Here is a 25,339-nt window from a genome sequence, read left to right as displayed (position 1 = left end):
CTAATTGCCATAAGAATAATATTCAGATTGACTTTTTCTTAATTTGTTAGCCTTGTTGTTGTCCCTAAATTAATTTTTTTAAAGGAGAGTAGATTATATGAAAAACTGATTATAATTATATAGGATTTATTTCAAATTAATAATTACTGGGGCTTCCCTGGTGGCGCAGTGGTTAAGAATCCGCCTGCCAATACATGAGACGTGGGTCCGAGCCCTGGTCCAGGAAGATCCCACATGCTGCGGAGCAACTAAGCCCATGCGCCACAACTCCTGAGCCCACATGCCACAACTACTGAAGCCTGCATGCTCTAGGGCCCGTGCTCCACAACAAGAGAAGCCACTGCAATGAGAAGCCCATGCACTGCAACGAAGAATAGCCCCCGCTTGCCGCAACTAGAGAAAAGCCTGCACGCAGCAACAAAGACCCAAGCAGACATAAATAAATAAATCAACAAATAAATAAATTTATTTATTTTAAAAAAACACAAAACCTTTAAAAAGAATAATAATTACTTTGGTGTCTTGTGTTTATTCCATTTTATTGAGAATTGTTGGTTGTTTTTTTTTTTAGGATCTGCCATTATAATTGCTTCTCCAGTCCAACCTGTACTTCAGGGAATGGTGGGAATGATCCCTGTATCTGTGGTTGGACAGAATGGAAATACCTTTTCTGCTCCTCCTCGGCAGGTGAGATTTATGAACTGAAAATGGCTCGGTGCTGCTTTTCAAACAAAGTATAATTAATGGCTTCTCCTCCAGGTCCTTCATATGCCTTTGGCAGCACCTGTTTGCAATAGAAGTATCCCTCAATTCCCTATCCCTCCAAAATCTCTGAAGACTCAGGGACTAAGAAACAAGCCTTGTACAGGTACATTTTTAAGTTCATTCATGTCAGCTTTATGTGTGTGTACTCCTTTGTTTGCAGCAATATGACGGTATTTTTTTTTTATTTTTTGGAATACTGATAACTTTCCTAACAGGTGGTTGTCCAACCTTTGCTTAAAGTTTTTTGCAGTGATTAAAAAAAAAAAAGAAAAAGACAAATGGAACAAAATAGAGTTTAGAAAAAGACCGTGTATTTATAGCAACTTGTACATAGTAGAGGTAATGTCAGAAGTCAGAAGGGATAGGATGGTTTGTTTAGTAAATGAAATCTATTGGCTATTATATATGTTACAGGGAAAAAATAGATTTCTTCCTCACAACATATATAAAGGTATGAACTCCAAGATGATTAACACCTGAAAGTGAAAAGCAAAACAAATAATGAAAGAAAATGTAGGAGAATATCAAGTTGATGCTGAGATAAAAGATTGCTTTTGAAAAATGAAAAAATTTGATAATGCTGACTACTCCAAAATTAAAGATTTAGTTCAGTAAAAGACAACATATACAAAGTAACACGAGGTTTTCATTCATGAATGAAAATATTGATGAATGTTGTGGTGAGTTCTCAAACTTCTCTACCAGACTTCTCCATCTTCATGGGTGACAAAATGCCCATGTTGTTAAACTAACAACACCCTAACCCTCAGAATTGTTGACCCCTTTCATTTCTGAGTCTTTAATCTTCACTTCAGCCAACCTGTCCCATAGCTTTACCTTTAATTTTTTCACTACTTGTTATTAGACCTATATAATTTATAATGGTCAATAAACTCTCTCAAAATACTTGCATTTCTGTATATCCATTGAATCTCTCTTCAACCAATGAGAGCTCCTATTACTTGAATCCTTACCTTTACCTGAATTTTCACTTCCTTTCTGCATTCATTTCCTTCCCTATCCAGGCTAAACCCCACAACCCACCACATCAGCCACTTTTCCCAGTACTCTTATACACCTTCATATTCACATTCTTCTACCATATCCACTTAATACCCTCTAGCCCTGGATCTATCCAGCCAACCATTTCTCTGCCTTTACACCTGGGCTTCTTAGCATTGCTTTAGGAGTGATTCCATTCAATAACACTTAAAACTTTCTCACCCTCACTGCCACTTAGCAATTATTTTAAATGTCTACCTATCTTCTTTCTCTCCCATTCCTCCCTAATACTATTTCAGACTTCCACAGGTCTTCTCAGATCTATCCAGTCAGCACTTTCCTCACTCTAGGCCAATGATTTTGATTTTTATGGGTAGTAAACTCCATTTTCTCACATTACTCCCATTTAATATGTACATGTTCATCTAAAATCATTCTTCCCTTTTCCCTTCTTAGAGGAATGATTATGTCATTCTTTCTAAGGTTAATGCAGGGTACCTTCTCTCTTCTGTGTATCTTCAACTTTTCTTTTTTGGCTTCTTCACTCTGTGGCTGTCCAACTATGGATACAAGGATCATTCCCATCATTCCTTTAGGTTTTTCACATCTGCCAGCCCTTTATCCCCGACGCCTCTTATTTCCCATTACTTCTTCATCCATATTATTGTCCTTTCTCATGTTTCCACTAAAACTGTTTAAAGTCACCAGTGGCCTCCTAATGCTGCCATATGCATTGGACGTTTTCCAGTCTTACCTTACTTTACTTCCCTCTAACAGTTAATACTATTGGTGGCTTCTAGAACTACTGTGCTCCTCCCGTTCTAATTTTATGTAACTTAAGATCCACATACTCTACATATCTAAGTCTCACCTCTTCTTCCTCAAAAACCGCTTCTGCCTACCTTTCCCTCTTGGTTAATGTCACCATTTATTCCTCATTTACTGTTCATGTCCATGCGAATGCCCATTACTGTCTCTAAGACCTTCATCATCTCCTACCTTGAATATTTATAGCAATCTAACTAGAATTTCTGTTTCCAGTTTTCTTTCTTCTCTAGTTCATCTTCTACACTGCTGCCAGAGTGACTTCCTAAAACAAATCTATTCATGCATCGTCCCTATTTAAAACTCTTAAGGATTCTCTATAAAACCTTTTGCATAATACCCAAGGTCCTACACGATATCATCTTTGCTTTCATTTCTGGCTTCATATCTTGCTGCCCTTCCACATAAACTCATATAAGTCCATGGAAATTAAAATATGGCTATTAAATAATAATAATAATAAAATAAAATATGGCTATTAAAACTCCAGAGCATGTGCTCTGAGTGACATAGGCTTACAAACATGACATTTAAATGGGCAGAATTTTTAAATAGGTATAATATAGTGTTTTCTTTAAGTAACTTTTTGGATCTAAATAGTACCCTTAAATGCTATACTGAGCATACTAATTTGTAAATCAAAAGACTGGATTCATATTTCCCTGAAGTTAAAGCAAGTCATTTGCTCCATATTTATATTTCCTCAGTAACATGAATGAGTGATCGTCTCGTGTATATTACAAAGCTGCTTTTTTAGACCCAGTATGTGAAAGTATTTCATTTGTACATTAGCTATAGCTTAAATTTTTCTCATGGTGTCTGATACTGTGGTCTGTTCTGTTTTCTTTCAGAGAAATATACTTTCAGGAATGTTTTTCTTTTCTAATTAACTTAACTTATAATTCCAGGAAAACAGGTAAATAATTTGGTGGATTCATCAAGTCACTTAGTTGGATGTCATGTACAACGGTGAGCATAAAAGTAGTTTCTATCATAGAGTATTTGAATGCTCAAGTTAAAAGCATAAAGAATTTCTTTATGTTGCTAAGAAAAATTTTTTTTTCTTGTAGAACTGAAGTTCCTGACAAGAATATGGCCACAGATCTTGGGAAAAAATTGGAAGAAATAACAGTTCCCTTCTCAGTAGAAAGTATAGTTCCAACTAGCAAAACCTTTGAAAGCCACAGGCGTGTGCTCTGTTTTGATAGCACTGCTTCTCCTGTGGCGAATGCACAGGGGACAAATCATAAGACGGTGTCCCAAAACAAAGAAAGGAATGACATTTCATTTTCTAATCTTGACTCACCCATTGTTTCCTCCACCTTAAAACCCCCTTCTAATAACGCTCTCAAAAGAGAGAGAGAGAAACCTCCTGTGCCTAAGATTTTATCTAAATCAGAAACTGCCATTAGCCGACATACCATAAAAGAAACTCAGTCAGAAAAGAAAGTTTCACCCACAGAAACTATACTTGAATCTTTCCATAAAGCAACAGCTAATAAGGAGAATGAACTATGCAGTGATGTGGAAAGGCAGAAAAATCCAGAAACTTCAAAACTGTCTAATGGGCAGCAAACTGGGGGTGTACGGAATGAGAAAACTATAGCTTCACTGCAAGAGCTAACCAGAAAACAAGGCACATCCTCAAACAGTAAAAATGTCATTTCAGTAGGTGCACCTGTGAAGGATTTAAAACAAGAACAAACCAAGTCTGCCAGTTCTTTGATTAACCCACTCACCAAGCATACCACAGAAATGTTACAAGATATTCAGTGGCATAGCCCAGTAAATAGACTCGCTGATAGTACTGACTTATCTGTACCCCGGACATCTGGCTCAGGAGCAGGGGAAAAACATAAAGAAGAACCTACAGATGTTATCAAGGTCCCTTCTAGTAGGCGTTATGGTGAAGAGAGTAGCACACCCAAAGTAATGGTCCCTCCTGTCACCCCAGACTTGCCCGCCTGCAGCCCTGCTAGTGAAACAGGGAGTGAAAACAGTGTAAACATGGCTGCCCATACATTAATGATTCTCTCCAGAGCAGCCATCTCTAGGACTACTTCAGCTACTCCTCTAAAAGACAATACACAACAATTTAGAGCATCTTCAAGGAGCACCACAAAAAAGCGGAAGATCGAGGAATTAGATGAGCGTGAACGACACTCCCGTACTTCTAATAAAAGTCTTGCAAATTCATCAATACCAATGAAAAAGAAGAAAATTAAGGCAAGTTTGAAAGTCTTAATTTCAAAACCACACCTTGCCCTTCCTTCAGTGCTCAGATTAAAGATCTCATCATTTTTTGCCATAGCTACCTAACTGAACATTTTGGTCAAGATAGCTTTGAATTTTGATTAACAAAATACATTCTCTAGGGCTTCCCTGGTGGCGCAGTGGTTGAGAGTCCGCCTTCCGATGCAGGGGACACGGGTTCATGCCCCGGTCCGGGAAGATCCCACATGCCACAGAGCTGCTGGGCCCGTGAGCCTGTGCTCCGCAACGGGAGAGGCCACAACAGTGAGAGGCCCACGTACCGCAAAAAAAAAAAAATTCTCTAGCAGTATCTCTCAGCCAGTGTGGTACTCAGAAGTTATCTAGATGAAACGTAGCATTTTCAAAACAGTTGCTAAGGCATGTATTTATAAACATCTTCCTTGGGAAAAGGAGGTTTTTGTTTCTGTCATGGTAGGACCCAAGGTTTGGTGGGGAGAATGACATAACACATGAAAAATTGGGAAGCCATTATTGTGTATGGAATTACCAAGTGAAAACTGCTTTGCAACTCCTCCATCTTAGGTTTGTTCCACATGTCCTACCAGCTCTTCCATAGATTCTAATGTAAGTTAATGTGTTGGAGCAGTATAAAAATTAAATTTACCTGTTTCTTCTTTAACCACGGTTATCTGTAGGAAAGTAATGTAGGATTATCACTGATAAGTTAAAGCCATTTTTCCTAAATCTGTTTAGCCATTTAGTAAGTGGATTGAATAGAAAGGTTTAAAATGTCATAGAGGAAGTATTGTCAGGGAAAGAATCTTGGCTCTGCTGCCTTGCAAGCCTAGGTTGAATCCTGCATCTCCTGCTTATTGGTTCTTGACTATTGTTAACCCAATAACATGAGTCTGAGCTGCATCATTTGACATGAGGTTACCACACATCTTACCCAATGGCTGTGAGGACTAAATGCAGTGTTTGTAAAGTGCCTAGAGTATGTTAAATGTTTGGAACTAGAAAAGTACCTGTTAACTCTTAAAATCTTAGTAAAGCTTTCTAAAGTTTACAGTTTAGCAATAATGACCACCTTATAAAAAGCATGTTCTCTCTTGTCTCATTCAACATTCATACACTCTGAATTTGTATAATGTCTTGTGCTCTAAAATAATGAAATATCATTGAAGTATATTTTATTAACCTTGGATTTATAAAAATTGTCTCTACTTCTCTGTATAACTAAAATGCTAATGAACTAAACTGTTTTGGCAAAAATTTTGGTAGTATATGAAAGTACCTGATATGAGGGTCTATGTGACTTAATAAGAAAGCTAGCTTTTTGGCCTTGTTTGAGTTCAATATGTTAACTTAGGTTTATTTTTTCTTTCTTTCTTTCTTTTCTTTCTTTTTTTTTTTTTTTTTTGACAGAAAAAGAAGCTACCCAGTTCATTTCCAGCTGGAATGGATGTGGACAAATTTTTGTTATCATTGCATTATGATGAGTAAATACTCTGAACATATAAGAACAGTAGCTATTTAAAACTACTATTCCTTAAACTATGAGTGTAGGGAATGAGATACTGACAGAATCTGAAAGCATGACCTGCACTTTCATTGTACTGAAATTTCACTTTATTTCTAAATCATGCTGTTTCTAAAGCAGCTTCCTAGTTTGTAAATAGCTTTACCTTGGTATATTTTTATTGTGGAAAAAACATTTGCAGAAATGTGAGTAAAGCCAATCTGCAAAACTGTATATCTTTGACAATTGTATATTGTAAATACTGTGTAAATCTTGTTGAAATAGAGCTTAAATCAACCTAATGTTCTTACATTGTATTTTTTGGCTTCTTATGATCTCTAATTCTGAGGCTTATTCATCTGGAATAGTTTCTCACTTTGAGTGGGAAAAGTATACTTTTCCTTATAAATTGCCTTCAGTAATTGTCCCACAAGATATCTGAAGACATAGCCACTAATTAGTACAAGAGTGATAATGAATTCAAATGGTAATAAAGTAACCAGAAATTAACAATTTGGGGTTTTTTCTAGAGTGAATACTTTGCCGCCCCTTCTTATAATTGCAGTAAAGATAATGTTCCTAAAATTGTACACTTTATTTCTTCTGGTTGTTCTGCTCTCTTTGTTTTAAAGAGAGAATTTTGTAAACCATTTGAGTGTTCTGATCTTTTGTTTATAACTTTTAAGATCTTTTACATAACTTTAAGCGTTTAGACTGTTGAGCCATAAAAAGTTTGGTTATGTAGTAGTTGAGATTTCTTGGTATGTATATACTTTTCCCCTAAATACTGGGGATTTAAAGAACTGCACTAATTCATAGAACTTTTTACATAGTAGAGACCAATGCACATTTAATTTAAATCTTGTGTTCTATGTTAAAGCTTGTATGCAGGATTATCTTTTGTCCTTTTAGAAAGCCATGTCCATCATAAGATGTAAAAAGAGAAATCATAGTTTTCTATTTTAATTTAGTTTCTCCTAAAATGGGCTGTGTTACACTTGGATATAGTACGTTGTCTCTGTACCCCTTAAAGTATTATAGAGTTTCTCTCAGAAGGTCCTTAAGGAGAATGAAAGAGGTGCCTTCTCTGTATTAGACTCACACACATCAGTCAAGTTGAAGAACTGGTTTAAACCTTTAAATGAGTACAGAAATTATAATTCGTACCAATTGTGCCTAGATATTAAAGTATGTTCTCTTAAGTGCTTTCTGTTTTGTTAAATATCAGTATACTAAGGGTTTTTTCTGCAGGTGTATATATTTATGAGTCATTTTCCTCAACCATTTTTTTTTTAATACTGGGCCTTTAAAAAACTAAATCCATCACTACATTTCTCAATTTGGAAATCACGTCTTACTAGCTGAACCTTACTGCAGAAATTTGTGTTGTAATAAATTTTTATGATGTGGCAGTGGTCTGTTCCTAAGGAACCAGGAATTAGTACAGTTAATGTTTATTTAACTCAGCTTGATACTGTACTACAGTTAGGTTTGAATAAATATTTTCATTAACTTCAAAAGTTTGAATTCCTTCATATTGGCAATCATTCTCTTTTAGATACTTTGAAGAAATTCCTTTGCAAGTCAATTCTTGTTTTCAGAAGTTTACATAATGCTGAAAATTATAGATTTTCTTCTCATTCAGTTAATTTGTATGTGCTAAGAATTCATATACAAATAAAATAAGTTCACTTTCTTCAGAATTCTTAGTTCACTAGCCAGGAGCCACTAGATAGAGTCCAAAGACAACTTGTATTTGGAGCTTTCATTTATGTTCAAGAATAAAACCATAGTCCCCATTTTATCCTAAAAGTCCCAATGTGCTAGACTTAATTATTGTACCCGGTAATCTATTTTAACAGTCAGATGCCCAGTTGACTACATTTCAGGGTTAAAGTATACCACAGACAAGTTGTGGCTACTTCTGTAACTACATGTAAGGATCCATGCACTGTTTATTTTTGGACATTACTTAGTGCAGCAGTCTCCAACCATTTTGGCACTAGGGACCAGTTTCACTGAAGACAATTTTTCCACAGAAGGGGCGAGGATGGTTCAGGGTTCAGGCGGTAATGTGAGCGATGGGGAGCGGCCCATGAAGCTTCGTTCACTCGCCCGCTGCTCACCTCCTGCCGGTTCCTAACAGGCCATGGATTGGTACTAGTCCAGGGCCCGGGGGTTGGGGACCCCTGACTTAGTGTACTCAGTTGTATGCCAAATTTGAGAAGTCTTGTAATTAAAATATTTGATTAGTTTAGCCCTGGATATTGTTGGAACCCTTTAGTAAGTATGTTGAAATTTTACATGAGTAAAGCATCCATCAGCATTCAGCCAAAGGCTAGATGTCATGACTATTAGGAATACCAAGATTAAGCTTTGATAAGGAGTAATTTCAAAAGCATGGTGCTATATATTCTACATTCATCATTTTTCAAGCCACCATCTTTCAGCCTCGGGCTTAACTTATTGAAATTATATATCAAATTTTGACCCTGGTAGTATGCATTCTCTTTTAATAGACTTTCCTATTTTTATAAATATTGGTTAACATTTTTGCATACTTTACTAGTCTTTTTTCCCTAAATTATTTTTTCTATATAATTGAACTTAAACTGTAAATATAACTTCCTAATGCTTTTTTTACTTCAGATAATATCAGGCACTATCCAGTTTTTAGCTATTATTTTTAAAAAACTAGCAGTGAACATGTTTGTAAATAAATACTTATTTATGTTGTCAGTTATTTCCATAGGAGATGCTTTAGAGAGTAGAATTACCAAGTCAAAATTTAGTGTACATTTTTTTAAGGACCTCAATACATTTTGCCAAATTTCTTCCGGGAAATTACTTCAATTAATATTCCTGCCAGGAAATTGTCGTTTCTTCCATAGTATATGCTTATACCTTACCAGAGATATATTCAACTGTATCATTACTGGTTTCTATTGGTTTTTTATTTCTTGATTTGTTGAAATTAGGATAAGCTCCTAATCCATATATAATTTAGTTTGATACCTGGTGTGAAGAAAGAATCAGTACATTTTTTCCCTAAATATTTAACCACTTGACTCATAAAACTGCTTAAAATAAGGTTTCTCTCCTCACACACATTTATGTATAATGTCTCTCTTATCCTCTACTGATTCGTAATCTTTTTTATTTACAATTCTAAAATCCAAAATGTTCACAAGCAATTTTTTCCCTTAAGTTGAGCATCAAAACTCATTTCAAGGCAAAACGTGACCTGATTTGACATGAGGCTACATTAGTCTTTATCTCATTTGGTATGAATATTCATATTTTGCTGGAAAAATAGCAATGTGCTTAATTAGTGTACCGTTTCAGATTCAACTGGGGTATATGATATATACATTGTTACTTTTTAAAAATCCTAAATATTCTGAACTATGAAACCCAGCTAACCAGAGAGGTATGAAATCAAAGGTTTTGGACCTATATTAAATTTATACACATATACATGCACTACGTAGTACAGTGTATAGATTATTTTGTGCCATTGATGAAAGTGTTGTAGCTTTATGTCCATTATAACTTTTCTGATTTTTTTCAGGTATTTGTCTCTTTTAAGCTTCTGGATTTACTTTAGAATCACTTGTATTTTTTCCAAGTTAAAATTCTATTGGAATATCCATTTTGAAGTACATTAACCCTATGAGTTAACTGGTACTGAAAAGCTAATGGTAACATGGTATATATCCATAATTTTGTAGTTATCCCTATCCTCACAAATGTCTTATTAAACTGGGTATTTTGTTGTTTGTTGCTATTTTTAGGGAAGTCTGCATTCCTTTGTTTTAACTGATTATTGCTTTTTTGTTAATGTAAAATTTTTATGGAAGGATAAAGCAGAAGAAGTGTAGAAACTTATTATACAGTTCAATGAATTTTCTAAAGGTACACAAATCCACTTAATCACCCAGATCAAGACTACAATTGGTACCCTAGAATCCCCTCATGCTTCCTTCTAGTAACTAACTGCTAATCCCAAGGATAATTATTCTGACCTCTAGAGCCATAGTTTCAGCCTTTTTTAACTTTGCATAAATAGATTTATGCAGTATATAGTCTTTTTTTAACTTCTTTTGCACAAAATTATGAAAACCATTCATGTTGTATGTAATTCAGTTGTCATTCTCAGTGTTGTGTTTTTTCATTGTATTTATCCACAATTTATTGTACCACAGTTAATCTATTTTACAGTTGAATATTCTTGTACATGTTTTTTGGTGAATGTATTACACTTTTCACTTGGATATATATTTAGGAATGGAGTGGCTGGGTCATCGGGTTTCATATACCCAACCTTATTCAGATTTTTCAGTTTTCCAGAGTGGCTGTACCAAATCATATGACTATCAACAGTGTAAGGAGAGTTCCAATTGTTCTACATCATTGTTAGTACTTGGTATTTTTGTTATAGCCATTTTGGTATCACATTGTGGTTTTGATTTGCTTTTTCCTGATAAAGTTGAAAACCATTTCAAATGCTTTTTGGCCATTCAGGTTGTCTCCTTTGGTGTAGTATCTGTTTATCTCTTTGCCCATTTTTGTATTGGGTTGTCTGCGTTTTTCTTACTGATATGTTGCTGGTCTTTCTGTATTCTAGATTTAAGTTCTTTCTCGGATGGATATCTAATATCTGAATATTTTACCATTTTTTCTTCTAGAAGTTTTTTTGTTCAGCCTTCTGTATTTTGATCAATTATCCATCTGTATTGGATTTTCTATCTGAATGTCCAATTAACTCAGCACCATTTATTGAGAAAGACTATCCGTTCCCAAATACGTTCCACTGTTACCGCTGTCATAAGCTGGTAAACTGAATATGTGTGGGTTTGCTTCTGGACTCCCGATCTGTTCCATTGATCTATCTTTCTAAAGATGTGCCAGTAACACAACATCTTAAGTACTATAGGAAATATATTTTATGTTTTATTTTCTAATTAGGCCCCTTACTGAATGGACTTTATTAGAGCTAATGACTTTCCTGATGCTTATTTTTTATTTACTAAAGATATATCATCTTGAAATAATTATTTTCCAGTTTCTTCTTACTATACTCATAGTATTTCCAGTAAAACTAATAATGATCAAGATAGGCTTTCTCATCTTATTCTTTATTTTAATAGAGATGTTAAGTATAATTTTGGCTTTTGTTTGTAGTGTTTTAAGTATTTATATCAGGGGGGCGTTCCCTAGTGTCCTACTGGTTAGGATTTTGGACTTTCACTGCCATGGCCCGGGTTCAATCCCTGGTCAGAGAACTGAGATTCCGCAAGCCGTGCAGCACAGCCAAAAAAAAAAAAGTAAAAAGAAAATTTATATCAGGAGTATTTGTTCAACCTAATTGGATGCTCTTTTAACATCAATTAAACTGTTTTCATTAAATCCATGAATTTCTTTTTATATTAATAACCCTAATATTGTGTACTTTGCAATCTTAATGATTCTTTAAATATAATTAAATTTGATTTGTCCACTTTTTATTTAAATGTTTACTTCTAGTGAGATTGGTTTCAAGCTTATTCCAATTTTTTAAATGAACTTGAAACTTTGTCTCTTTCTAGTGTATCTGAATATTGGAATAATAAAGGGCGCCTACTTTTAAATTAATGTGATATTTAAATAAGGTAATATATGTAAAGCATTTAGGTCACTGGAACATAATAAGCGCTTTAACATCTTGCTGCTACTCTAGCTGATGCTGATTTTTATTCTTATTTTCTGCAACAGTTTTTTTTTTAATTGACGTATAGCTTGTTTACAATGTTGTGTTAGTTTCAGATGTACAGCAAAGTGATTCAGTCTTATATATATAAATACTGAGTATAGTTCACAGTGCTATATAGTAGGTATATAGGTCCTTGTTGGTTATCTGTTTTATATATAGTTGTGTGTATACATTAATCCTAAACTCCTAATTTATCTCTCTCCCCCTTTCCCCTGTGGTAACCATAAGTTTGTTTTCTATGTCTGTGGATCTATTTCTATTTTGTATATAAGTTCATTAGCATATTTTTTTTAATTTCACATATAAGCAATATCATATGATATTTGTCTTTCTCTGGTTTACTTCACTTAGTATGATAATTTCTAAGTCCATCCATGTTGCTGCAAATGGCATTATTTCATTCTTTTTTATTACTGAGTAATATTCCATTATATATCATGCCTTCTTTATCCATTCATCTGTAGATGGACATTTAGGTTGCTCCCATGTCTTGGGGCAACAGTTTATTCAGTAGAGTGGGATATGTGTTCCTTCAAACTAAAATCACCAATAAATCATCTAAGCCTGAAGGCTTTTGCAGAAGAAGTTCAGGTTTTTCTCCCTGATTTTCTTCCAATCTTGTCAGACTTACAAGTCTTTTTACTGAATTAAATTATATTTTTCTCTGTAATTTTTGCTTGTGTTCTCTTTAAATTAGATGTGACTAATTTTTTTCTGACAAAATCACCTCTTACATTTAACAACTGTATACTTTTCTGATTCACTGATTTCTTATTCTTTGTCTCCTGTTCTCAGAGTTCTTTTTTCATATTCAACTTCTTAAATTGAAGAGTTTTGATTTTTTTCCTAAGCATTTAATTAACACTAAGAACTTAGTTCTGGGCTTCCCTGGTGGCGCAGTGGTTGAGAGTCCGCCTGCCGATGCAGGAGACACGGGTTCGTGCCCCGGTCCGGGAAGATCCTACATGCCGCGGAGCGGCGATGCCCGTGAGCCATGGCCGCTGAGCCTGCGCGTCTGGAGCCTGTGCTCCGCAACGGGAGATGCCACAACAGTGAGAGGACCGTGTACCGCAAAAAAAAAAAAAAAAAAAAAGAACTTAGTTCTGATTTCAATTTTAGACATCAGACTTTGAAAGATGGGGTAAGACTTTCATTTTCTTGTTTTTTTTTTAATATCTTTACTTAGAATAAGGTAGCATGTTTTTTATATGTATATTAATTTATTTATTTGCTTATTTTTTTGTCTGCGTTGGGTCTTTGTTGCTGCACACACACTTTCTCTAGTTGCAGTGAGCAGGGGCTACTCTTTGTTGCGGTGCACAGGCTTCTCATTGCGGTGGCTTCTCTTGGTGCGGAGCACAGGCCCTAGGCACGCAGGCTCTAGAGCACAGTCTCAGTAGTTGTGCATGGGCTTAGTTACTCCACGGCATGTGGGAGCTTCCCAGACCAGGGCTTAAACCCACGTCCCCTGCATTGGCAAGCGTATTCTTAACCACTGCGCCACCAAGGAAGTCCCCTAGCATGCTTTTTAATTTAAAAATTTACAGTATTTTTATTATTGTGGTCAAAAGATAGGTTAAATTTTCTGTAAGTGTTGCATGGGTGCTTAAAGACAGGTGTTATGTTTATAAAGGTATAAGGTTTGATATTTATTTAATCTTATCAAATCCCATCTAACTTTGTTTTTAATACTTGGCATAAACATTTAATTTCCCATTATAACTATCTTGGACGTAGTTTTTACTTCGATTGTTTGGTATTATTACTCAGTGATAGTCTGTAACTTACATAACTTTTTTTTTACCTTTATTGAGATATAATAGGCAAAATTGTAAGATATTTAAAATGTACTGTACATCATGATTTGATCTACATATACATTGTGAAAGGCCCCTCTAGTTAATTATCATGTCCATCACCTCACATATTTATCCAGTTTTGTGTGTGTGTGTGTGATAATAGTTGAGTTCTCTCAGCAAATTTCAATTTCAATTATATAATACAGCATTGTCATCTCTAGTCACCAGGTTATACATTAGACCCTCAGACTTTATTCATGTTATACCTGAAATTTTGTACTCTTTGACCTCTCCCTATTTTCCTCTATACCCCCAACCTCTAGCAACTGCTTTCCTACTGTTCCAGTTTTTTGTTTCTTTTTTCTTTTTTTTTTCTTCCAGATTCCACATGTAAATCATACCATGCAGTATTTGTCTTTCTCTCTGGCTTATTTCACTTAGCATAATTCCCTCAAGATCCATCCATGTTGTCACAAGTGGCAAGATTTCCTTCTCATGGTGGAATAATATGCCATTGTATTTACCACATCTTTTACTCATTCATCTGTTAACTGCCACTTAGGTGTTTCCTTACCTTGGCTATTGCAAATAATGCTGCAATGAACATGGGAATGTAGATTTTTATATATATATATATATACACACACGTACACAATACACACACACGTGTGTGTGTGTGTGTGTATCCTGTGTTCATTTCCCTTGGATATATACCCAGAACTGGGATTGCTGGATCATATTTTTTTCATTTTTAAATTTTTGAGATATCTCCATACTGTTTTCCATACTTGCACCAATTTACATTCCCACCAACAGTGCACAAGGATTCTCTTTTCTTCACATCCTCAACAACACTTATCTTTTGTCATTTTGATGATAGCCATTCTAATACATGTGAGGTGAAATCTCATTGTGGTTTTGGTGACTACTGATGTTGAACATCTTTTCGTGTACCTGCTGGTCATTTGTATGTCTTCCTTGGAAAAATGTCTATTCACATCCTCTGCCCATTTCTAATTGATTTGCTTTTTTGCTGTTGAATTGTGTCAGTTCTGTATATACTTTGGACATTAACCTCTTGTCAAATAGATGGTTTGCAAATATTTTTTCCCACTCCATAGGTTGCCTTTTCATTTTGTTTATGATTTCCTTGGCTGTGTAGAAGCTTTTAAGTTTGATCTAGTCCCACTTGTTTATTTTTGCTTTTGGTGTGAAATACAGGAAAAAAAAAAATTCTCAAGACCCATGTCAAGGAGCTTATCTCCTGTGTATTCTTCTGGGAGTTTCACGGTTTCAGGTCTTGAATTTCAGGCTTTAATCCATTTTGAATTGATTTTTGTATATGGTGTAAGATAGTGGTCCAATTTCATTCTTTTGCAAATGGCTGTCCAGTTTTTCCAGCACCACTTATTGAAGAGACTGTTCTTTCCCCACTGTATATTCTTGGCTCCTTTGTTGTAAATTAATTGACCATATATGCATAGATTTATTTCTGGGCTCTCTATTCCACTGATTTATGTGTTTATTTTTATGCCTATACCATACTGTTTTAATTACTATAGCTTTATAATATAGTTTGAAATCACGAATATGATTTCTCCAGCTTTGTTCTTTCTCAAGTTTGCTTTAGCTATTTGGGGTCTTTAGTGGTTTCCTACAAGTTTTAGAATTGCTCTTCTGTTTCTTTGAAAATTTGCCATTGGAATTTTGGTACAGATTGCAATGAATCTGTAGATGACTTTGGGTAGTATGAACATTTTAATAATATTCTTCCAGTCCATGAGCGTGAAATATCTTTCCATTTATTTATGTTTTCAATTTCTTTCATCAGTGTCTTATACTTTTCAGTGTCCAGATCTGTCACTCCCTGGTTAAATTTATTCCTAGGGTATCTTTATTATTTTTGATGCAGCTGTAAATGGGATTATTTTCTTAATTTCTCTGATAGTTCATTGTTAGTGTATATAAATGCAAAAGATTTTTGTACCAGGCATACCTTGGAGATATTGCAGATTCAGTTACAGATGACCACAATTAAGCAAATATCACAAGTTGCACAAATTTTTTGGTTTCCCAGTGCATATGAAAGTTATGTTCAGACTATACTGTAGTCTATTTAAAGTGTGAGATAGCATCATGTCTAAAAAAAATATACATACCTTAATTTAAAAATCCTCTATTGCTGGGAGTTCCCTTGTGACCTAGTGGTTAGGATTCCAGTCTTTCACTGCCATGGCCCAGGTTCAATCCCTAGTCAGAGAACTGAGATCCTGGAAGCTGTGCAATGTGGCCAAAAAAAAAAAGAAAAGAAAAGAAAAAGGTAGCTCCAATAAACTAAAATTAAATAAATAATAGGAATAAATTTTTTTAAAAACTTAAACACTTTATTGCTAAAAAAAAATGCTAAGCATCATCTGAGCCTTCAGCCTTTGCTGGTGGAGGGTCTTACCTCAATGTTGACTGCTGCTGGCTGATCAGAATGATGGTTGCTCAAGGTTGGGGTGGCTTTGGCAGTTTCTAAGGCAACAATGAAGTTTCCTGCATCAATTGACTCTTCCTTTCATGAACAATTTCTCTGTAGCTGTTTTATAGCATTTTACCCACAGTAGAACTTCTTTCAAAATTGGAGTCAGTCCTCTCAAAACCCTGCCACTCCTTTATCAACTAAGTTTATGTTATATTCTAAATCTTTAGTTGTATTTCAACAGTCTTTACAGCATCTTTACCAGGATTAGATTCCATCTCAAGAAACCACTTTCTTTGCTCATCCCTAAGAAGCAAATCCTCATTCATTCAAGTTTTATGACGAGATTGCAGCAATTCAGTCACATCTTAAGCCCCAATTATAATTCTAGTTCTCTTGCTGTTTCCACCACATCTGCAATTACTTCCTCCCCTGACATCTTGAACCACTCAAGTTATCCATGAGGTTGGAAACAACTTCTTCCAAACTCCTGTTAATGTTGATGTTTTGACCTAAAGGCATGAATCATGAATACTCTTTTTTTTTAACATCTTTATTGCAGTATAATTGCTTTACAATGGTGTGTTAAGTTTCTGCTGTATAACAAAGTGAATCAGCTATACATATACACACATCCCCATATCTCCTCCCTCTTGGGTCTCCTTCCCACCCTCCCTATCCCACACATCTAGGTGGTCACAAAGCATTGAGCTGATCTCCCTGTGCTATGCAGCTGCTTCCCTCTAGCTATCTATTTCACATTTGGTAGTGTATATATGTCCACGCCACTCTCTCACTTCATCTCAGCTTACCCTTCCTCCTCCCCATGTCCTCAAGTCCATTCTCTACGTCTGCGTCTTTATTCCTGTCCTGCCCCTAGGTTCTTCTGAACCATTTTTCTTTTAGATTCCATATATATGTGTTAGCATATGGTATTTGTTTTTCTCTTTCTTACTTCACTCTGTATGACAGACTCTAGGTCCATCCACCTCACTATAAATAAGTCAATTTCCTTTCATTTTATGGCTAATATTCCATTGTATATATGTGCCACATCTTCTCTATCCATTCATCTGTCAATGAACACTTAGGTTGCTTCCATATCCTGGCTATTGTAAATAGAGCTGCAATGAACATTATGGTACATGACTCTTTGAATTATGGTTTTCTCAGGGTATATGCCCAGTAGTGGGATTGCTGGGTAGTTCTATTTTTAGTTTTTTAAGGAACCTGCATACTGTTCTCCATAGTGGCTGTATCAGTTTACATTCCCACCAACAGTGCAAGAGGGTTCCCTTTTCTCCACACCCTCTTCAGTATTTATTGTTTGTAGATTTTTTGATGATGGCCATTCTGACTGGTGTGAGGTGATACCTCATTGTAGTTTTGATTTGCATTTCTCTAATGATTAGTGGTGTTGAGCATACTTTCAGGTGTTTGTTGGCAATCTGTATATCTTCTTTGGAGAAATGTCTATTTAGGTCTTCTGTCCATTTTTGGATTGGGTTGTTTGTTTTTTCGATATTGAGCTGCATGAGCTGCCTGTATATTTTGGAGGTTAACATTTTGTCAGTTGCTTCGTTTGCAAATATTTTCTCCCATTTTGAGGGTTGTCTTTTCATTCTTTTTATGGTTTCCATGAATGCTGTTAATGGCATCTAGAATGGTGAATGCTTTTCAGGTTTTCAATTGACTTTGCCCAGATTCATCAGAGGAATCACTATGGCAGCTATAGCTTTACAAAATATATTTCTTAAATAAGAAGACTTAAAAGTTGAAATTACTCCTTGATCCATGGACTGCAGAATGGATGCCATTTTAGCAGAATTTAAAACCATGTTAAGCTCACTGTACATGTCGATCAGAGCTTTTGGGTGACCAAGTGTATTGTCAATGAGCAGTAATATTTTGAAAGAAATTTTGTTTTCCTGAGGAACAGTTCTCAATACTGGGCTTAAAATATTTGGTTAACCATGTTGTGAGCAGATGTGCTGTCATCCAGACTTTGTTTTTCCATTTATGAAGCACAGGCAGAATAGATTTAGCATAATTCTTAAGGGCCTTAGGATTTTCAGAGTGGTAGATGAGCAATGACTTCAAGTTAAACTCACCAGCTGCACTGGCCCCTAACAAGAGAGTTAGTTAGCCTGTCCTTTGAAGCTTTGAATCCAGGCATTGACTTCTCCACTCTAGCTATGAAAGTCCTGGATGGCATCTTCTTTCAATAGATGTTTCAATAGCTGTTTCATCTATGTTGAATATTTGTTGTTTAGTGGAGCCACCTTCATGAATTATCTTAGCTAGATCTTTGGATAACTTGCTGCACCTTCTACATCAGCACTTGCTGAATCTTGCACTTTGATGTTATGGAGCTGGCTTCTTACCTTAAACCTCAAGGACCAATCTCTGGTAGCTTCAAACTTTTCTTCTGCAGCTTCCTGACCTGTCTCAGCCTTCACAGAATTTGAGAGAGCCAGAGGCTTGCTCTGGATTGGGATTTGGCTTAAGGGAATGTTATGGCTGGTTTGATCTTCTAGCCAGACTAATAAAACTTTCTGCTTACAGTGAGTTCCCCACATACAAACCTTCAAGTTGTGAACTTTCAAAGATGCGAACATGCGTTTGCATGTCCAGTCACATGTTAGTTCACATGTCTGGTGTATATTGTCACATTGCGTGCATCCTCTACAAGTGGTTGTGCTTTTGTCCAGACCCTCCATCTCCTATTGCTGACAATCCTTCAGCTTTACCATCTCCCACCTCTTCTCCATCCTCCAGTCAGTCACCTGTTCACTTGATGCCAGCCCCTGTATGCCACCTGTTGTACTGTACTACTATACTTTTCAAGGTGCTGTACTGTAACACCTAAAATGTTTTCTTTATTTTTTGTGTTTGTTTTTTATGTATTTGTGTGAAAACTATTATAAACCGATTACAGTACAGTACTATATGGCCGATTGTGTTAGTTGGGTACCTAGGCATTGGACTTACGAACAAATTGGACTTATGAACTCGCTCTCACAACAGAACTTGTTCATATGTATGAGACTTACTGTATTAGCAATGAGGCTGTTTCACTTTCTTAACATCCCTGGGTTCACTGGAGTAGCACTTGGTAACTGGCACAAAAGGCCTAGCTTTCAGACTATCTCGGCTTTGTACATGCCTTCCTCACTAAGCTTAATCGTTGCTAGCTTTTGATTTAAAGTGAAAGACATGTGACTCTTCCTTTCACTTTAACACTTAGAGGTCACGTAGGGTTATTAATTGGCCTACATTCAATATTGTTGTGTCTCAGGGAGTAAGGAGGCCTGTTCCCTCCCCTCAGGGAGAAGGAGAGAGATGGGGAAGTTGCCAGTTGGTGGAGCAGTCAGAAGACACAATATTTATCAAGTTCACCATCTTGATATGAGTGCAGTTCATTGTGCCCCAAAACAATTACAATAGTAACATCAGAGATCACTGGTCACAGATCACCGTAACAAATATAATAATAATGAAAAGTTTGAAATATTGTGAGAATTACCAAAATGTGACATAGAGACACGAAGTGAACAAATGCTATTGGAAAAATGGTGCTGATAGACTTGCTTGATACACAATGCAAGGTTGCCATAAAGCTTCAATTTGTTGAAAAACAAAAAAATACAGGCATATCTCGGAGATATTGCAGGTTCAGTTCTAGACCACTGCAATAAAGCAAATCACAAGTCACGCAAATTTGTTTCCCAGTGCATATGTTATGTTTACACTATAGTCTATTCAGTGTGCATTAGTATTATGTCTTAAAAAACAATATGTATACCTTAATTTTATTGCTAAAATATGCTAACCATCATCTGACAACACAGGATTGCCACAAACCTTCAATTTGTTTAAAAAAATAAAGCAAAACAAAAAAAAACCACAGTATCTACAAAGTGCAATAAAATGAGGTATGCCTGTATATTGACTTTGTATCCTACAACTTTATTATATTCATTTATTATAACAGTTCTTTGGTAGAGTTTTTAGGGTAGTCTATATATAATATATCATCTGCATTTCATCTACTTCTTCCTTTTGTGGAAGCTTTTTATGTCTTTTCCTTGCTTGCTATTTTAATTGTTCTGCTTAGGATGTCTAGTAATATGTTGAATAAAATTGGTAAGAGTAGGCATTCTTGTCTTGTTCCTGATCTTAGAGGAAAACCTTTCAGCTTTTCATCGAGTATGATGTTAGCTGTGGGCTTGTCATATATAGCCTTTATTATGTTGAAGTACATTCTTTCTACACCCCCTATATTGGGAGTTTTTAACAAGAATGGATGTTGAATTTTATCAAATGCTTTTTCTGCATCTTGAGATGATCATATGATTTTTATCCTTCATTTTGTTACTTGGTTTATAACATTGACTTATGGATACTAAACTATGCTTACATCCCTGGAATAAATTCCACTTAATTATGGTGCATGATTCTTTTAATGTGCTGTAGATTTTGGTTTGCTAATATGTTGTTCAGGATATTTGTATCTACTTTCATCAGAGATATTGTCCTGTAGTTTTCTGTTCTTGTAGTGTCCTTTTTTGGTTTTGGTATCAGGGTAATGATGTCCTCATAAAATTTGTTTGGAAGGATTCCCACTTCTATTTGTTGGAAGAGCTTGAGAAGGATTAGTATTAATTCTTTAAATGCTTGGTGGAATTCACCGATGAAGCTGTCTGGTCCTGGACTTTTCTTATTTTGGAGGTTTTTCATTACTGATTCAGTCTCCTCACTAGTAATTAGTATGTTCAGATTTTCTATTTTTTCATGCTTCAGTCTTGTAGGTTATATGGTTCTAGGACTTTTTCCATCTCTTCTAGTTTGTGCAGTTCATTGGTGTATAATTGTTCAGCATACTCGCTTATGATTCATTGTGTGGTACTAGTTGTAATATCTCCTCTTTCATTTATAATTTTATTTATTTGAGGCTTCTCTTTTTTTAAGTTTAGCAAATGATTTGTCATTTGTTTCTTTTTTAAAAAATCAGCTCTTCATTTTTTTTAATGTTTTCTATTATCTTTTTAGCCTGTATTTCATTTCTTTCTGCTCTGATCTTTATTTCCCTGCCTTCAGCTAACTTTGGGCTTAGTTTGTTCTTTTCCTAGTTCCTTGAGGTGTAAAGTTAGGTTGTTTGAGATCTTTCTTGATTCTTAGTGCAGTATAAAGTTCCCTATTAGAACTGCTTTTGCTCCATCACATGTCTTGGTGTGTTGCATTTCTATTTTCATTTGTGTCAGAATATTTTTTTATTTCTGTTTGGTTTTCTTCTTTGACCCATTGGTTGTTCAGTAGCATGGTTTTTAATCTCCACATATTTGTGAATTTTCCACTTTTCTTCTTATAATTGATTTCTAGTTTCATAGCATTGTGACCAGAAAAGATGCTTGATGCAATTTCAGTCTCCTTAATCTTAAGACCTCTTTTGTGGCCTAACATATGCTCTATTTTGGAGAATGATACATGTGTACTTGAGAATATGTATTCTGCTGCCCTTGGATAGAACGTCATAATGTATCTAAGTCCATCTGGTCTAACGTATCATTTAAGTCCAGTGTTTCCTCATTGATTTTCAATCTGGATGAAATATCTATTGTTGAAAGTGTGGTATTGAAGTCCCCTATTATTGGATTACTGTCTCTTCCTCCCTTAGGTCTCGTTTCCCATCCCCCCACCACCACTGGCCACGCTGTGCAGCTTGCAGGATCTTAGTTCCTCAACCAGGGATTGAACCAAGACCCCAGCCGTGAAAGCACCAAGTCTTAACCACTGGACTGCCAGGGAGTACCCTCAGGTCTATTAATAAATGCTTTATATATTTAGGTGCTCCAATGTTAGGTGGATAAATATTTACAATTTTTTATGCTCTTGTTGGATTGACCCCTTTATCATAATATAATGACCTTTTATCTTCCTACGTCTGTGTCTTAAAGTCTATTTTGTCCAATATAAATATAGCTACCCTGCTTTCTTTTGGTTTCCATTCATGAGATATTTTTCCATTCCTTCACTTTCAGTCTCTATGTGTCCTTAAACCTGAAGTGATTCTCATGTATGCAGCATATAATTGGGTCTTTTTTTTTTTTTCCTTTCAGTCATTTAAGGTTACTATTGATAGATATGGACTTACTATTGCCATTTCGTTCATTGTTCTCTGGCTGTAATTCCTTTGTTCCTTCATGTCTTGCTTGCTTCTTTTGTGGTTTGATGATTTTTTTTGTAGGGGTGTGCATAGACTCCTTTATCTTTTGTGCATCTACTATAGGTCTTTGCTTTGTGGTTACCATGAGGCTTATATAAAACATCTCGTATTTATAACAGTATATTTTAAGCTATAACAACTTAATTTCAAATACTTAAGTTCTACACTCTACTCCCCCCTCCATTTTATGTTTTTGATGTTACAGTTTACATATTTTTACCTTATGTATCCATTAAAAATTTTTGAAGTTATGCTTTTTTTTTTTTTTTTTTTTCTGTACGTGGGCCTCTCACTGCTGTGGCCTCTCCCGTTGCGGAGCACAGGCTCCGGACGCGCAGGCCCAGCGGCCACGGCTCACGGGCCCAGCCACTCCGCGGCATGTGGGATCCTCCCAGACAGGGGCACAAACCCACGCCCCCTGCATCAGCAGGCGGAACCCCAACCACTGCGCCACCAGGGAAGCCCTATGCTTATTTTTAATCATCTTGTCTTAGCCTTCACACCAGAGTTATAAGGATTTACCCTTCACCATTAAAGTATTCTGAATTTAACTATATATTTATCTTTACCAGTGAGACATACTTTCAAAGGTTTGTCACTAATTAGCATCCTTTGATTCAGGTTGAAGTCCCTTTAACATTTTAATAAGGCTGGTCTAGTGGTAATGAACTCCTCCAGCTCTTGCTTGTCTGGGAAACTCTCAATTCTGAAGGACAGCTTTCCTGGATAAAGTATTCTTGATTGGCAGTTTGTTTTTTCTTTCAGCCCTTTTGAATATATCATACCACTCCCCTCTGGCCTATAATGTTTCTGCTGAAAAATCTGCTGATAGTCTTATGGGGGTTCCTTTGTTCATGACAAGTTTTTCTCTTGCTGCTTTTAAGATTCTGTCTTTAACTTTTCACAATTTAATTATAATGTGTCTCCATGTGAGGGCTCTTTGGATTTATCTTTTTTGGATTTCTCTGTGCTTCCTGAATCTGGTCTGTTTCTTTCTCCAGGTTAGGAAAGTTTTCAGCTGATATTTTTTATAAGATTTCTGCCCCTTTCTCTTCTACTTCTGGGACCCCCTATAATGCATATACTTTTTTGCTCACTTGATGTTGTCTCATAAGTCCTTTAAGCTGTCTTTACTTTTTTTCTTTGCTCCTCTGATTGGATAAATTTCACTGCCCTGTCTTTGAGTTCACTGATCCTTTCTTCTACTTGTCTGCTGCTTAACTCCTCTATTGAATTTTCAATTCGGTTAGTGTATTCTTCAGCTCTCTGATTTCTGTTTGGTACTTTCTTATATTTTCTACCTTCTTTGAAATTCTCACTTTGTTTAAACATTGTTCTCCTGATCTGTGAGCATCTTTATGACCATTATTTTTAATTCTTTATTAGGTAAATCACTTATCTCTGTTTCATTGAGATCTGTTTCTAAAGTTTTATCTCATTCTTTTGTTTGAAACATATTCCCATTTCTTCATCTTCCTTGACTGTGTTGGTTTCTGTACCTTAGATAAAAGAGCCACCTCTCTCAGTCTTGACAAAGTGATCTTAGGTAAGAGAACCTTATACATCAGCCTGACCAGAGCTCTTTATCTCTTAAACATTTGTGATTTTCCATGCTGCCTTTGTTCTTAGTGGCTCCCAAAGGGGAAGACTACAGTCTGTACCTAGATGCAAGTTGATTGAAAGCTGTACTTGTAGGCAGCAACTGGGAAAGTATGTAGTTAGGGCCCTCTCATGGAGAAAACTGGGAGATGGGCTTTTTTGCATGTTGCCTCTGCACTGGGCCCAGGTGTATACCCTTGGGAGGTGTGGGCAGGGCTGCTATACCCATTAATGACTGATTCTTTGCTACAGTTCTGTGGCACCCATAAGTATAAAACCTGCTGGCTATCAGAGCCAGGTGATCCAGGGGCCTCTCCCTTCAGTGGCAGCTGCAAAAGCAATGTGTACTGCACCAGATGTGTACTGGGCTCAAGTGAGAACATAGAGGTGGTATCTGCTGGCTTCCCCAGTCTCCAGGGAGGATGCCAATCAGCTCCTAAATGCATGCTAAATTCTCATGTCATCCTTCATAAAAGCCACTTCTTCTATGACCCTCTTTGGATTCTCCATAACTTCATTTTGAGTAATCTTCTTTACATGGAATAGTTCTTGTCCTATTTTAACACTTTCTGCCTTGATGTCTAATAATTTGTGATATACACCAGCCATCTTTTACTTTGTAATTGGGTTTTTCAGCTTTTATCTTCTATAGTAATTTAAAATGTGGAACTCCTTTTTACATTCCAATGGCATTTCCCTTTATTTAGCATATATATATATATATATATATATATATATATATTTTAACCCTTGTTTCACCCCTATCTTCCCTTGCTCCCTAGTCAGTCCTTAATCATTTTTTAAAAATTTAACTTTCACACTCCCAAATTCTTGATTATTCTTTCCATGTGCTGATAAACCTTTGTCATTTTTGGAGGAAACATCACAGTGCTACATTTTCTAAGCTTTTGCATGCCTAGACACTCCTTCTAGTATCTTTATCACTCTTACTCCATTAAAAATATGTAGATGTTGGTCACTTGTCTTCTGACAGTTATAGAAATAAGGACTAAGGTTACCAATTTTTCTACCTAGCTGTTTGAAGAATTTTTTTCTTACTGTCTTTTCCATAGAACATTAGTGTGATTCTGTTAATTCTGTTAATGAAATAAGGCCTTCTAAATCTGCACACTTAGTAAAAATCTGAGTTTTTCTCTTACATTGTAATTATTGC

At 35.8% G+C, this 25,339-nt stretch overlaps 1 protein-coding gene across 2 annotated transcripts in view; it reads left to right on the top strand.

The window, feature by feature from the left end:
* Positions 1-7,808, top strand: part of LOC132526282 (protein NPAT) — a 53,570-nt gene extending 45,762 nt beyond the window's left edge. For both annotated transcript variants that reach the window (XM_060160327.1, XM_060160328.1), the window contains 5 exons: positions 572-687; positions 760-868; positions 3,501-3,561; positions 3,663-4,818; positions 6,232-7,808. In XM_060160327.1, coding sequence (XP_060016310.1) covers positions 572-687; positions 760-868; positions 3,501-3,561; positions 3,663-4,818; positions 6,232-6,309 — 1,520 coding nt within the window. In that variant the 3' untranslated portion in view covers positions 6,310-7,808. The remainder of the gene's footprint in view (positions 1-571; positions 688-759; positions 869-3,500; positions 3,562-3,662; positions 4,819-6,231) is intronic.
* The last annotated feature ends 17,531 nt before the right edge of the window (positions 7,809-25,339 follow it).

Source organism: Lagenorhynchus albirostris, chromosome 9, assembly GCF_949774975.1.
Source record: "Lagenorhynchus albirostris chromosome 9, mLagAlb1.1, whole genome shotgun sequence".
NCBI classification, from domain to species: Eukaryota; Metazoa; Chordata; class Mammalia; order Artiodactyla; family Delphinidae; genus Lagenorhynchus; species Lagenorhynchus albirostris.
This window is presented reverse-complemented; position numbering and strand designations above follow the sequence as displayed.